This window comes from Scatophagus argus, chromosome 6, assembly GCF_020382885.2.
Source record: "Scatophagus argus isolate fScaArg1 chromosome 6, fScaArg1.pri, whole genome shotgun sequence".
NCBI classification, from domain to species: Eukaryota; Metazoa; Chordata; class Actinopteri; family Scatophagidae; genus Scatophagus; species Scatophagus argus.
The window spans coordinates 20,543,140-20,555,036 of NC_058498.1; the positions used below are offsets into that span (position 1 = coordinate 20,543,140).

At 42.9% G+C, this 11,897-nt stretch overlaps 2 protein-coding genes across 8 annotated transcripts in view; one reads left to right on the forward strand and one right to left on the reverse strand.

Moving 5' to 3' along the window:
* Positions 1 to 6,037, forward strand: part of wwc3 (WWC family member 3) — a 28,191-nt gene extending 22,154 nt beyond the window's left edge. Inside the window, exons 14-23 of one of the 2 annotated variants that reach the window (XM_046390652.1) lie at positions 15 to 101; positions 1,460 to 1,655; positions 1,831 to 2,001; positions 2,871 to 2,989; positions 3,090 to 3,237; positions 3,334 to 3,501; positions 3,677 to 3,769; positions 3,854 to 4,081; positions 4,189 to 4,316; positions 5,233 to 6,037. In XM_046390652.1, the coding sequence (XP_046246608.1) occupies positions 15 to 101; positions 1,460 to 1,655; positions 1,831 to 2,001; positions 2,871 to 2,989; positions 3,090 to 3,237; positions 3,334 to 3,501; positions 3,677 to 3,769; positions 3,854 to 4,081; positions 4,189 to 4,316; positions 5,233 to 5,299 (1,405 nt within the window). In that variant the 3' untranslated portion in view covers positions 5,300 to 6,037. Of the gene's footprint in view, positions 1 to 14; positions 102 to 1,459; positions 1,656 to 1,830; positions 2,002 to 2,870; positions 2,990 to 3,089; positions 3,238 to 3,333; positions 3,502 to 3,676; positions 3,770 to 3,850; positions 4,082 to 4,188; positions 4,317 to 5,232 lie in introns of both variants that reach the window. The other variant, XM_046390651.1, reaches the window with a different exon arrangement.
* A 3-nt stretch (positions 6,038 to 6,040) lies between these two features.
* Positions 6,041 to 11,806, reverse strand: traf3ip2l (TRAF3 interacting protein 2-like). Of its 6 annotated transcripts, none has more exons than XM_046390658.1 (10): positions 11,555 to 11,806; positions 10,423 to 10,521; positions 9,623 to 10,290; positions 9,430 to 9,472; positions 9,280 to 9,344; positions 9,090 to 9,187; positions 8,553 to 8,621; positions 8,229 to 8,345; positions 8,051 to 8,125; positions 6,041 to 7,838 (listed from the first exon to the last, which is right to left on the reverse strand). In XM_046390658.1, exons 2-10 carry the CDS (start codon positions 10,485 to 10,487, stop codon positions 7,692 to 7,694), a joined length of 1,347 nt encoding a protein of 448 aa, XP_046246614.1. In that variant the 5' UTR covers positions 10,488 to 10,521; positions 11,555 to 11,806; the 3' UTR covers positions 6,041 to 7,691. The 6 variants fall into 6 exon arrangements, with proteins under 6 accessions (XP_046246614.1, XP_046246612.1, XP_046246611.1 ...); XM_046390656.1 differs by having other exon boundaries at positions 11,550 to 11,806; XM_046390655.1 differs by having other exon boundaries at positions 11,431 to 11,806.
* Positions 11,807 to 11,897: the final 91 nt, after the last annotated feature.

An 11,897-nucleotide genomic window follows, 5' to 3' on the forward strand; every position in this document is an offset into this window, starting at 1 on the left:
TTTCCTCTTTACAGGTGGGATTCCAGTTCCCAGTCTCTCCGGCTACATCTGCTACAGCTCAAGAGTTTGAACAGGTCCCTTGTGAGAGACGGCTATAAAGTGTGAGTGCTTCCAGCTGTGATGATTAAAGCAGTTTGACATTTTGGGAAATATGCTCATTTACCTTCTTGTCAAGAGTTAGATGAGAAGATAGATACCACTCTGATGTTTAAACAATAAACCTGAAGACAGAGCACCAAGGCTGGAAACAAAAGCAAACAGTTAGCCTGTGAACCAACCTTTAACACTTAACAGATTGCAGAGTTTTCCACCCAAATGAGGTACTTTTTATTTGATATGGCGAGGAAAAATTATTTTTGACAACCTGTGATGATTTTAGAAATTTTGTGTATCATTTGGGCATTTTTGCCCAATTAAAGCTAGACCGCATCCCATTTAACTTGCACTTACACAAGGGTTCCATACATTTTAAATGCATGTACTTATAACCCATGACTGACAAAACCAACCACTTTATTTTTTAATATTTTATATAAATAAAATAACTAGATGGAGATAATTTTTCATTACTGTGACCTTGTTAGTGAGCTAGAAGGTTTTCAGCTGTCTCGATACAGGCTTATCTGGTATTTATGTGGTATTATACATACGCACATCAGATGGGCACAACAACCTCGCTGTACGTAGATCTAAAACACTGGGCCATGTTTGGGAACTTGAGGTTGTGATTTCACTAGTTGGTGCCAGTCAAATCTGGCCACACTGCCTCTGAAGCTCATTTATTATCACATTATAATTTGCTTGTTTAGTCCAGTGCAGAAGCCCTTGTAACAGAGTACTGTAAGTTGTCATTTTTATCTTTCATTGTTTCTGTAGATCAAACATGTTTTATTTAGTGAGTTGTAGTTATGCTGGTAGGTAGACTTTCGCCCACCCCGTTTCAAGTCTTCATGCCAAGCTATGCTAACTGGGTAAAGGCTTCAGCTACAGATGTAACAAACAACTGCGATAGGAGCATCGGTCTTCTCGTCTAACCATCTGCATCTGTATTATCAGCAAGGAGTCATTAAGATCACAGACACTGGAACATCTCTGCTCTGCAATGTTACGCGATGATACCACATGATGAAAGAAACGCTTCTGTAGGGAAAAAAATGAAATGAACGTAACTTAACGACGATGACGAGTTTACTTAATATGTGTGTCAAGGGTAGACAGAGTAATTTACACTTCAGCTCTGATGTAATGTTTAATCCAAAGAAATGCGTATAAGTAAAACTGTCTCTCCTACCTCCATTCTCATGTGATGGAACCAGGAGAAAAAAAACAAGGACATTTAAAGCATTGGCTTATTTCGTAGTGTGTTGTGCTTTAGCTACATATACAACATTGAAAGCAACATCACCAGGTGATGCTGGATCGAAATCAGTGTTGTGATCACTGCTGAATTTATGTCCAGGTACGTGAAGGTGCACTTGATTCCACTGGACGCCGGCAGGGCCTGTGCATTTTATTGTTGTACGCCGTTGGAGCCGCAGTCCCAGATGAGTTTCAACAAAGGCTTCTGCATTCCTGTCCCTGCAAACGCCCTGGTGGTGTGTGCTCTGCAGCTGTCCGTCTGCTCTCTGGGACCTCAGGCTCAGGAGGAGCTATTGGTGGGTTTGAAAGGCTGAGCAGCTCCATCAAGACTAAAGCTGACCCTGAAGCTATAAGTTCGATAATTAATTCATATCAAAGATATGATGAGCAGATCAGTGCTGTCCAGCATGTATGATAAAGCTTACGTATTATTTTTGTTACAATAATGACATTTCCCATGTGTTCTCGCAGGGTACAGCCCAGGTGAGCCTGGCCGATTGTGAGGGAAGTTCAGAGATGGTTTACCACTGGCTGCGAGTGCAGATGCTGAGTGGGACAGAGTTGCCCAGGCCTGAACAGAAGATCCTCAGCCACCGCAGACACCACGATAGCCAGGAGGATGAGCAGAGGCCCAGAGCCATGGTAAACACACATGCATACACTATATGGACATACAGTATATAAGAACCTTTTCTATTCCAGCATGACTGTGCCCCAGTGTGCAAAGCAAAGTCCATAAAGACATCACCCCATCCAACACCTTTGGGATGAACTGGAACAGAGAGTTAGGCCTTTTGGTCCAACATCAGTGTCTGACCTCATAAATGCTCTACTGGGCAAAAATTTCCACAGAAACACTCCAAAATCTTGTGGAAAGCCTTCCCAGAAGAGCGGAAGCTGTTATGGCTGCCAAGCTCTCTGTGTATTTGGAATACAATGTCATCAAAGTCTGTTGGTCTAGACAAGACAAGACAAGACAACCTGACTTGTAAAGCCCATTTTTACAAGCAGTTTGTCTCAAAGGGCTTTACATAACATCATAGCAACATCCTCTGCCCTTAGACCCTCACATCGACTAAGGAGAAACTCCTAGAAAAACCAATGGTCTAATGGTCAAGTGGCCCAATACTTTTGCATATTACATACATGGTGCATATTTGTTCAGTAAATAACAGCAGTGTCAGTTAGCGACTTGACATCACAGTCCAAGTGATCTCGAGCAATTATTAAACAAAGTGTTTTCCAGAGAAATTTAAAATACATCAAGATCATTGAAATGAAAATAGAGTAAAGAGATATAATGAAGTGACATTAATAATAATTGCCTTTGGGGGAAATTCATCTTGATTCTGTTTATAACCAACTTGTTGCCTACGGTGTGCAGCTGCGCAGCTCATTATAAGTGTGTAATGGACAAGAATGTGTCTCAGGAGCCAAACAAGCCTCCCCACTGTCAGAGGAGGAATGTTGACTGTGTGAGAACGGTGTTTGATAGTTTGCTGACGTTACAGGACACTGTGTGCACTCTGCTGTCACGCACCACCACCACCCATCTGGAGGAACGGGAGGCAGACCTAGATTTCCAGAAGCTAGAGAAGAAGGATGACCCAGGAGAGGTGGCATCTGAGAGGTGGCAACACGTTCTGCATGAACCATGCTCTGACTCCTCATATACAAGCTTCTGTTTGTCCCCGGCATGAGAGTTAAAGTGACAAAGGTATATTTTTCAGGAGCTGGCAGGCAGAGTCAGTGGACAGTGGCTGCAGCAACAGCACAGCATTCACAGCTGCCTGCTCAGAGGGCCTGTGCGCAGAGGGCATCTGCACCACCACCGGAGGGCGCTGTGATCGGACGGCCAGCAAACTCTCTGCAGTGAAGGTGACGTCTGCAGCAGTGGTAGCCTGTAGCTGTTTATCAACTCACTTTAGCAGTGTGTGGCACAGATACATTACAAGTGCTTTTGACTTGTTGCAGGTGGAGAAGGCCACCATGACAGACGGTCTGTTCCCAGAGCCGGTGCGACCCGTTCGGCCCAAAGAGAGGGGGGGTCGCTGGGGTCATGCCTCACCATTCATGCGCAGCAGCACCATCGTCCGCTCCCAAACCTTCTCTCCTGGTGCTCGTAGTCAGTATGTCTGCAGGGTGAGTTTTTGCAGATGTATGAAAAGCAACATTTCCTAACATCTCCCTAATCTGAGGTGCAGACAGTAGACAGCTGTCAGTGTCGATGATTTGCAGTTGCTGCTCAGCTGTTAATATTTCTGTTTTGACAGCGCCATGCGCATTCCTTCACCACTGAAATGATTTTACCTTTCAGTTATATCGCAGCGACAGTGACAGCTCAACTCTACCAAAGAAATCTCCCTTCGTCAGGAACACATTGGAAAGAAGAACACTGCGATACAAACAGGTACAGTCTCATTATTTCTCTCAAGCTTATCTAAAAGTGTTTAGTATCCAGCGTCTGAGGTGTTGGTGTTGGTGTGAACAGCAGTCGTACCGCTCCTCCCTGGCCGAGCAGCCGACGCGTACCTCTCTGGACCTGGAGCTGGATCTCCAGGCCTGCAGGACGCGTCAGAGGCAGCTGATGGAGGATCTGAGCGCCCTGAGGGAGCTGAAGCTGCGACTGGAGGAACCGCAAGCCGGGGAGGACACCGAGCTCCCCCACTGGGCCCTGAGGGACGAGCGCTTCCGCTGCCTGCTCAGGGAGGCCCAGAGACAGGTGAGACTGAAAGCAGAGTGCTACAGTTATTTTACCTGCCATGTGGAAGTAGGCTGTGCCTGGCAGCACATGACTCGATTTGTTGTTTGCAATCTGTTGTGCTACAGGCCAACCAAAGCAAGCAGGAGCAGCGTCAGGAGGAGGCGGCAGAGAGGAGGCTGAGAAAGGCTTCCAAAGAGGTTCTGCAGATGAGGGGGCAGAGCCAGAAGGAGCCTCTACCTGTTCAAACATTCAGGTTGGGACTGTGCTGACTCCTGCTCAGCTTTCATACTGTTACTCCACTGTGCTCACCCTACCAAAATCACAGTGATCAGACTGTCTAAAGCAAGCGCTGACCATATTGGGCCAGAATAAACCATTTTTCAGTCTTTTTGAGACACCTCTAACACCTCTGACTCTGACTGATCATCACTCGTCAGGAATTTATTTCCTTTGTTGTTGCGTGTTACGTAAGCCGTCAGAAAGCCAGGTTAAACTCTGCTGCAGACTTGAAGAAACTAGACTAACAGCTTTAAAGGTGCCCTGCTGTGTTTGCTTAAAAATCTTTCTGTTTGCATTCAGTGTTCCTCACCAAACGCTTGCTGTGTTTTCTAGAGGTGCAGCATGTCAAGTACTTTTCTGTCCTTATAAAACATTTGAACGGCCGAACAAGTGATTTAAAATATTATGGAAATCTAATATGGAATCATGCTCTCCAGACATGAGGAAAAATTATTATCAAACTGTGAAAAAATGCTGAGGTCAAAACCCAAACAACCCATAGTGCAACGCTTTCTTCATTAAAAACATGTAACATAAATACATATTTGTTTTGTCCTTAAGCATGATATGCCTCCTCTTTTTTCAAACTAATTTTCTTTTAATACATTAGGATGAGCAGCAAATGAGAGAAATTTTGATATGGAAACACTCTTACTTTAGATTACATCATTAGAAGCTGAATTTTTTTTTTTAAATTTGTGTCTTAAATCCGTTACTATACATTAAGAAAAAATGCAAGAAATGTATTCATGTGGTAATTTTGTTCAGCAGCATCTAGGACATTAAGTAGAACCCTTTTATTTTGTGTACAGGTGCTTGTTGGCAGGCTTTTATTTGATAAAGTGAATCGAAGTGTGTGTGAAAGTAAGTTTTGTTTTCTTTGTCTGCAGAGAGAAGATGGCTTTTTTCACTAGACCAAGGTTCAACATACCTCCTTTGCCAGCTGACGATGTATGAGAGCTTGCCTCTGTATTATGTGATTAACATGAAGTATTTGTCAAATTTTCTGAGCTCATGAAGTACAAAGTTCTTTCTACCAAGGACGCTGGCAGGGTGACACGGATGATGTTGAAGATGAGAAGGTTTCACATTTTCAGAAGTGTTTGTGCGCCCATCCTCACCGTGAACACACTAGACACACAGTTATCAACAACAGCACGGCAGTTCATTTCCTCTCTGGGGAAGACGCCTCTCATAAGGAAGCAGCATCTCTTTGCTCATACTGTATGAGTTACCCCTGTTGTTTGTGCTTACAAAAGGCTGGAAGACGGGAACAATAGTCGGTTTGGACAAATTCACTGTACTGTAACTTATTTTATAGTACTTTTCCTTGAAGGAAATTAAAAAAACAAAACAAAAAAAAAAACAAAAAACAAAAACGCTTCCTGCTTTTTAAGTCTATTTTGTAGCTTTGAACAAATAGCACTTCAATGTTTTTACATACAGTTAAGTGGAATTATTGTCTGATTTTCTGTTACCTAATTCTTAAGAGTTATTTACACAAAATGTCACTTTGTAATCCACTTTTATTACAGATGTCATTGTCCTCTTGTTGTTATTAAAATTAATATTATTTCATGTACTTTTCAATATATGGATGAATATATGAAACACTGTATTCAGATTTTTTTTTTATGATGTCTGTATGAACATCTGCAGTGTTACCTCTTGTGAAGATAAAATCATTAAACCACATCGTGACGCTGAGCTTTTTAATATTTTTATGTTCCAGATGCACATGTAAAGAAGATTTATTTCATCTCTGCAGGGATGAGCACATATTGTGCACACAAACACTTTCTTTAAATGTGTCACAACATTACACGTGATTTTCCTCCAACCACAGACAGGTTGTGATGACCCATTTGAGTTGATTCTTGAGAAGCCGTATCACACACCAGGCAGGCAGCTGTGTCAGCTAGTCATCTTGATACGACATCCTGTCTAAGCCTTCACACAGAAGCCCCTGGAAGCCAGGGAGAGGCACAAAGTCACTGAGACACAGCAGTTTGTTGGTAGAGCTGTCATTAGTGGACAAGCACACCTAAGCCTCCACATTCTCGCGCCTCATTCCTAAAAACAGAAAAATGCAGTACGCTGTTTGTCAAATATGCTCGTAGCCCTGCAGGCAAACCAGTCCCAGGTCTCTGCTTGTCTTGCTTAACTGTCAACGCTGTCAACACAAACACTGTATGTGTTTCTAAGAGGAGATGTCAATGTAGGCACAAGTCTTCTGCAACGCACCTGCAGTTCACACAATTCTACAGTCTGAATGGTCAGAACATTCTTAGTTTTACAATACAAAATTAAAAATGTCTAACATCAGTGTCTGTCTGTAGAGTCAGCATAGGACCATCTCATTTTTGACCAAAATACCAAATATGTTTGCTTGTTTTAGCCCCTTTTTTTCCCAAATAACATATGACTCATCTAACTACATATTAATTAGCCGAGATCAACTTGCAGAGACCAGAAACTTACATTTGAATGGTCCGTTAACTTCACAGCTGCTTCTCGTGGTAAGCCACTGGCTTGTGATTTTTAATTTGTAAAAGGGCTAAAATGTGCAAAAACATGGCTTTTTATGCATTCAGACGCAGTCGGTGCCTCGTTTATCTGTAAAAACTACATTTAAAATAATGCTAAAAAAATACTCTTTATAAACAATATCTACCACATGCTGTAAAAACAAAACAAAAAAACAGTAAATTCTGTTATTTTTACTCTTAAGAATACAACAGTAAGTCCATCCAGCTGGCCACCTGTTTGCATTAGACAGACGATGCAATAACAAAGACAATATGGTTGATGCAACCAGGGAGCGTGCATCAGTGTTTACCTGTTGTAATTAAAATCTCTACTGGTCCATTCTGCAAAGATATCAGACTATTCATCTTATCTGTCACATTTAATTAAACAACACATGCACACACAAGTCCTACATGATAAATCATTCTTTTATGAGGACAAGCGGTCATACTCCAAGAATGAAATTTAAATTGGGCAGAACTAAAGCTTGTACCTGTCAGGCTGTAAATTTAATCAGCTTGGACTGGCCCCAGTAAACATTACTCATGGCACTGATGCACACCAACAAGCCGCAGGAACCAAGAGGCTTAACTGTTGACAATGGCACTTTTTTTCTGTGCGTTAAGATGACTATTATCTAATTACCCAAAATACACGATAATAAAAGATCACACAGCACCCTTAACAGTAACTTAAAATGTAAATCGACGTAAAACATCATCCTGCACCCACATGCCTGTTCACCTCAACAAAGACCAGTAGTTCTCCAGAAAGTTTTTTTCAAATATTTCAGTTCAGGCTGTTTCAGGTCAGAGGTCTTCTATATCGGAATGGAAACGATGGTCGGAAGCTGCCCGATAGGCGGTGGATTGTATTTCTCAACCCTCATCAGTCGCCGCAGAATGTCATCCCGGTCGCGCGGCCATCCGTAAACATGCGTGTTTTGAAGCCAGTTAGGAACGTGACACTGTGATGATAAAACCACACACAGCAGAGAAACACTAATTGTGGTTTGGGGGTTTAATAATCACAATACGGGTAAAGACAATCCAAAGTGTTTTGTTGCTCATGTTGATGTAGCACTGCACATATGCATGCTGTGTGTTTACTTACAGACAATCACATAATCACACACATTGAGGGGGACTAACTTCTCCTGTCATGAAGCATAAGACTTACCTTTTTAGCTCCAGGGAACAAAATGGGAATGAACCTGAAATTCTTGCTTCCATTCTGGATGAACTCATTCTGAAGCTACATGGCACACATCAAGAAATAAACAAATTAAAATAACAAAAAAAAAAAAATCCTCAACAGATTTGAAAATGAATGTTCATGAATCAGTCCTGATTAGAACCTGTTTATGTATGTAGACGGTGTTGAAGGTCCTCTCGTCGTTCTCCAGGCCAACAGGGGAGGCTGTCACTGTCTCATAGTACTTGGGACTGATGATGATGATGATCAGGTATTCTTTCTGGGTAGAGCAACAACACAACTGCTTGTTTTCAACCATGTTTTGCTATCACACTGCTTGATAAAACATGTTCACTCTTGCAGACAGAAATAAGAGCTCAAAGATGGTGCAAAGATTGTATCAACATTGTTTTAAGGTGTCTTCTCGCTCATCTTCTTCTTGTTATCAATGTTTAATGAAATTAGAAAGATATGATGGCAGACTGACCTCACTGAGGTACCGCTCCATGAAGTCAATCTTGCTTATACTCCTGAACTGCTGCTCAAAAATATCAATCTGAAAAAAATAAAGATGTCAGTCAACAAGTGTCCAACAAATTACAGCCAACAAGAAAACAGCCAGACACACATAAATACACATGAAGTCCAAATGTGGCCTCTAACTTGTCGACATTTATTTTGCATGTTAGGGTAAGGCATAAGTTAAATCCTGTCATGGCAAAATATAAACAGCTTCCCGGCAGAGCAGAGCAGCAGCAGTAACAGCTCCACTGGCAATAAACTCATTTGCCAGATCACTTTCAAGGTAATTGTTATTATTATCCACTAAGAGTGGATGGAAAACTGAAATAACTGATATTGTTAGCTAATACCGTGTATTTCTTTTTTTAGAAAATAAGTCCAAAAAGACATCAAACAAAGGGATTAACATCAGCTTTGACCCCATTATATCAGTCTTTGTAGGACAGTACAGTCCCTGTTAAACACATCCTGCGTCAAAACATAAAAAAACCCTCGTACATACATGCGTATCAAAGCCGTTGTGTCGCAGCAGAGCAACAAAGTTGATGATCTCATTAACGTGCTTGTCGTTGTCCGCTTCGTAAGTGACAAAGACCCTCCCTGTTTCAAGAGCAGTAAATAAATAATGAAAGCAGCGTACAGCAGCTCGGTCAAAAATCCGACTTTCTGCAGATCTGCTGGTCAACACTTACTCTGCTCCAGAGAGAGCGGTGTGCTGTAAGCAGGGTTCTTCTCTTTAGCCGGAGCAATGTGGCCACTGTAGGGGAGTTAAAGCTCAGTTTCAATCACACTTTGAGACATGCAGCATGATGTGAGTGGCTCAAATAAGTCTATAAACTCACATTTGTGTGTATCCGGTTCCAGGAAGTCTACAATCACCTGGATCTAAAGCAGAATAGAGAGAAAAAAAACACTTTCAGGCTTACTGCTTCTGATACTGCAGCAGGATGAACGCTAATTTATAGTAGTAATTTATAGCTCCTAGCACACAGGATGTGCCTGTGTCGGAGCTGATAAACAGAGCTGCAGACTTACAGTACGGGCCACAAGCTGGGGGGTGTGGGGGCCACAGGGCCTTGTTGGCCACAGGCTGCCTGGTGAAGGCATCTACAGGGCACTGCGCACCGCAGGCAGCTTCCTGAGGCGGGTACGAGTACGGAGGCAACGTATGGTGGCACAAGTTAGCAGAAGGCGGGTTGGAGCACAGAGAGAAAGGCTGCTCTAAGCTGCTCATACTGATGCTGTGTCTGTCTGTCTGCCTGTCTGACAGGGACTTGCAGCTATCTCCAGTACAGCTGGAGAAATCTTTCTGGCTCCCCGAGGATGGCAGGCTGTTGGGATATCCCGACCAGTTGCTGGCAAGGCTCGGGTGGATCCAGGAGCCATCGACCTGGCTTGGGAAAGGAGTGGGCTGGCTGAATCCGGCAGGCAAGCTGCGGGGAAGCTGGTATGAGAAGTAGCTGGGGTCAGGCTGAGAGAGCGTGTGGCTGTGTTTGTGTTCCTGCTCTCTGTCCAGCCTCTGTCTGCTGAACAGGGAGTTAGCGGCGAGGGTGTCATGCTCTGCGAGGGTGCAGTAGCCATCAGGGTTAGAGTCCGGCTCGAGGATAAGGTTGGCTTCTCGCTCCACTGTGCTCATGGTCTCATCATCCTCCTCAGGCGTGTTGCGGTGGCTGTTAGGGTACCTCTTCGGCTCATAGACGTGACTGGGAGGATGAAAAAGATTTATTAGCATTAACATTCATTGAGATGAACGTTGGTCAAGAGCACCAGGGTGGTGGATCTGCCGTTTCACTCTAACTGCATTTGATTAGCAGCGCCTCTGTTGTCATGCTCACCTATTTGGTGCTGAAGCCGAGTAGACTGAAGTGGGCATCATCATTGGGGCGCCTCCTCCTGACATCCATGTGTGTCTGATTTAAGCTGCGCCTAAAATTCTATTGAAGACATGAGTCATTTTAAAACAAAACTGGCCAGGAGAAATATCTCACTGAAAGTACAGTGGCTTCATTTGTGCATATTAACACACTAAGCTGTTAAGTTAGCCCTCAAGAGATTCATACAGCAAATTTTGAGATCAGCCCACACTTCTGCTGCTGTCTTTTTGATTTGCACGTTTTAGTGCATGACAAAGCGTCTCCCACACAGGGGACTTTTCTCTAAATGTTTGGTGGTTAATACTCGGGAGATGAATGAACTCACATGTAGGAATAAGGAAATGATGCTTCTCACTAACAGAAAGCAGACTCAGATGGAAAATCAAACCACAAAACTTCCAAAAGATAAAAATTTGTCTCTGGATTTCTGAGTAATTACGTTTGATTCACAGCTGCATCCCTTTGCTGTATGCGATATAGAAAAAAAATACGACACAGAAGAACTGAACTTTCGGGGTGACTTAAATTCACTTTTTCCATAACAGACTTTGTAACAGACCCAATATAACTCAGAGCTACTTAATATGAATTTAGGCTTGTAAAAGCTCAGTTTAGGTGGGTTTACCTTCCATCACGCCCCTGACAGTTCCTGTAAATGTAAATACACTCATTTAAAGCCTCTCTGTGGTCGTACACGTCGCTTTTTGCTAAAGCTGACCCAATTATCTCTCCAGCTACTTTTTATTTCGTGCGGACTTCGCGTATTTTTACGTGGGAAAGAAACAACAACTCCACTCATGAGCCTGTCTGAACACGTTTACGCTATAAGCGCCGTTTGTATAAATTGTAGCATTACCGACCTTTAACAGCTAGCTAGCTTCTAATTTCAGGAGTTATCACGAAGTCTGCGGTTATATCTTACTCAGAACAGCCTCTGAACTACAGCTCATATAAATAGTGCTAACTGACCTGTGAACTATGTGTTAAAAGTGTTGAATAAAGGAGTCGCAAGCCTTAAACTACGTAGTCAACGCAAGTTATTTGTCAAAGTTAACAGGTAACATGTTGTTCAAGCCGAGCGTAATTACTTCACCGCAGCTGCTTCAGGTTCACGATCCTCCGTCAGGTATCTCAGCCTCCTCCCCCTCCGACAGTCACCGTCAAAGTTTGACCTTAAAAGGTAAAACCATCTAACGACTTTAATTTAGACAGAAATGTAAATTTGTCCTTTAATGCCGCTCGCCCAAGACAGATGAAAATATCATCGCTCAAGATCACTTTGGTCTTTATTTTTGCCGAAGAGCAGCGCCGCCCCGCTGACAGACTCCACCTTTTACCCACCGTGTGTGTGTGTACTACACTTCCTCCACACACACACACACACACACACATTTATTGCACAAACCCTGGGGTTTCTACTGAGGCAAACGGTAAAT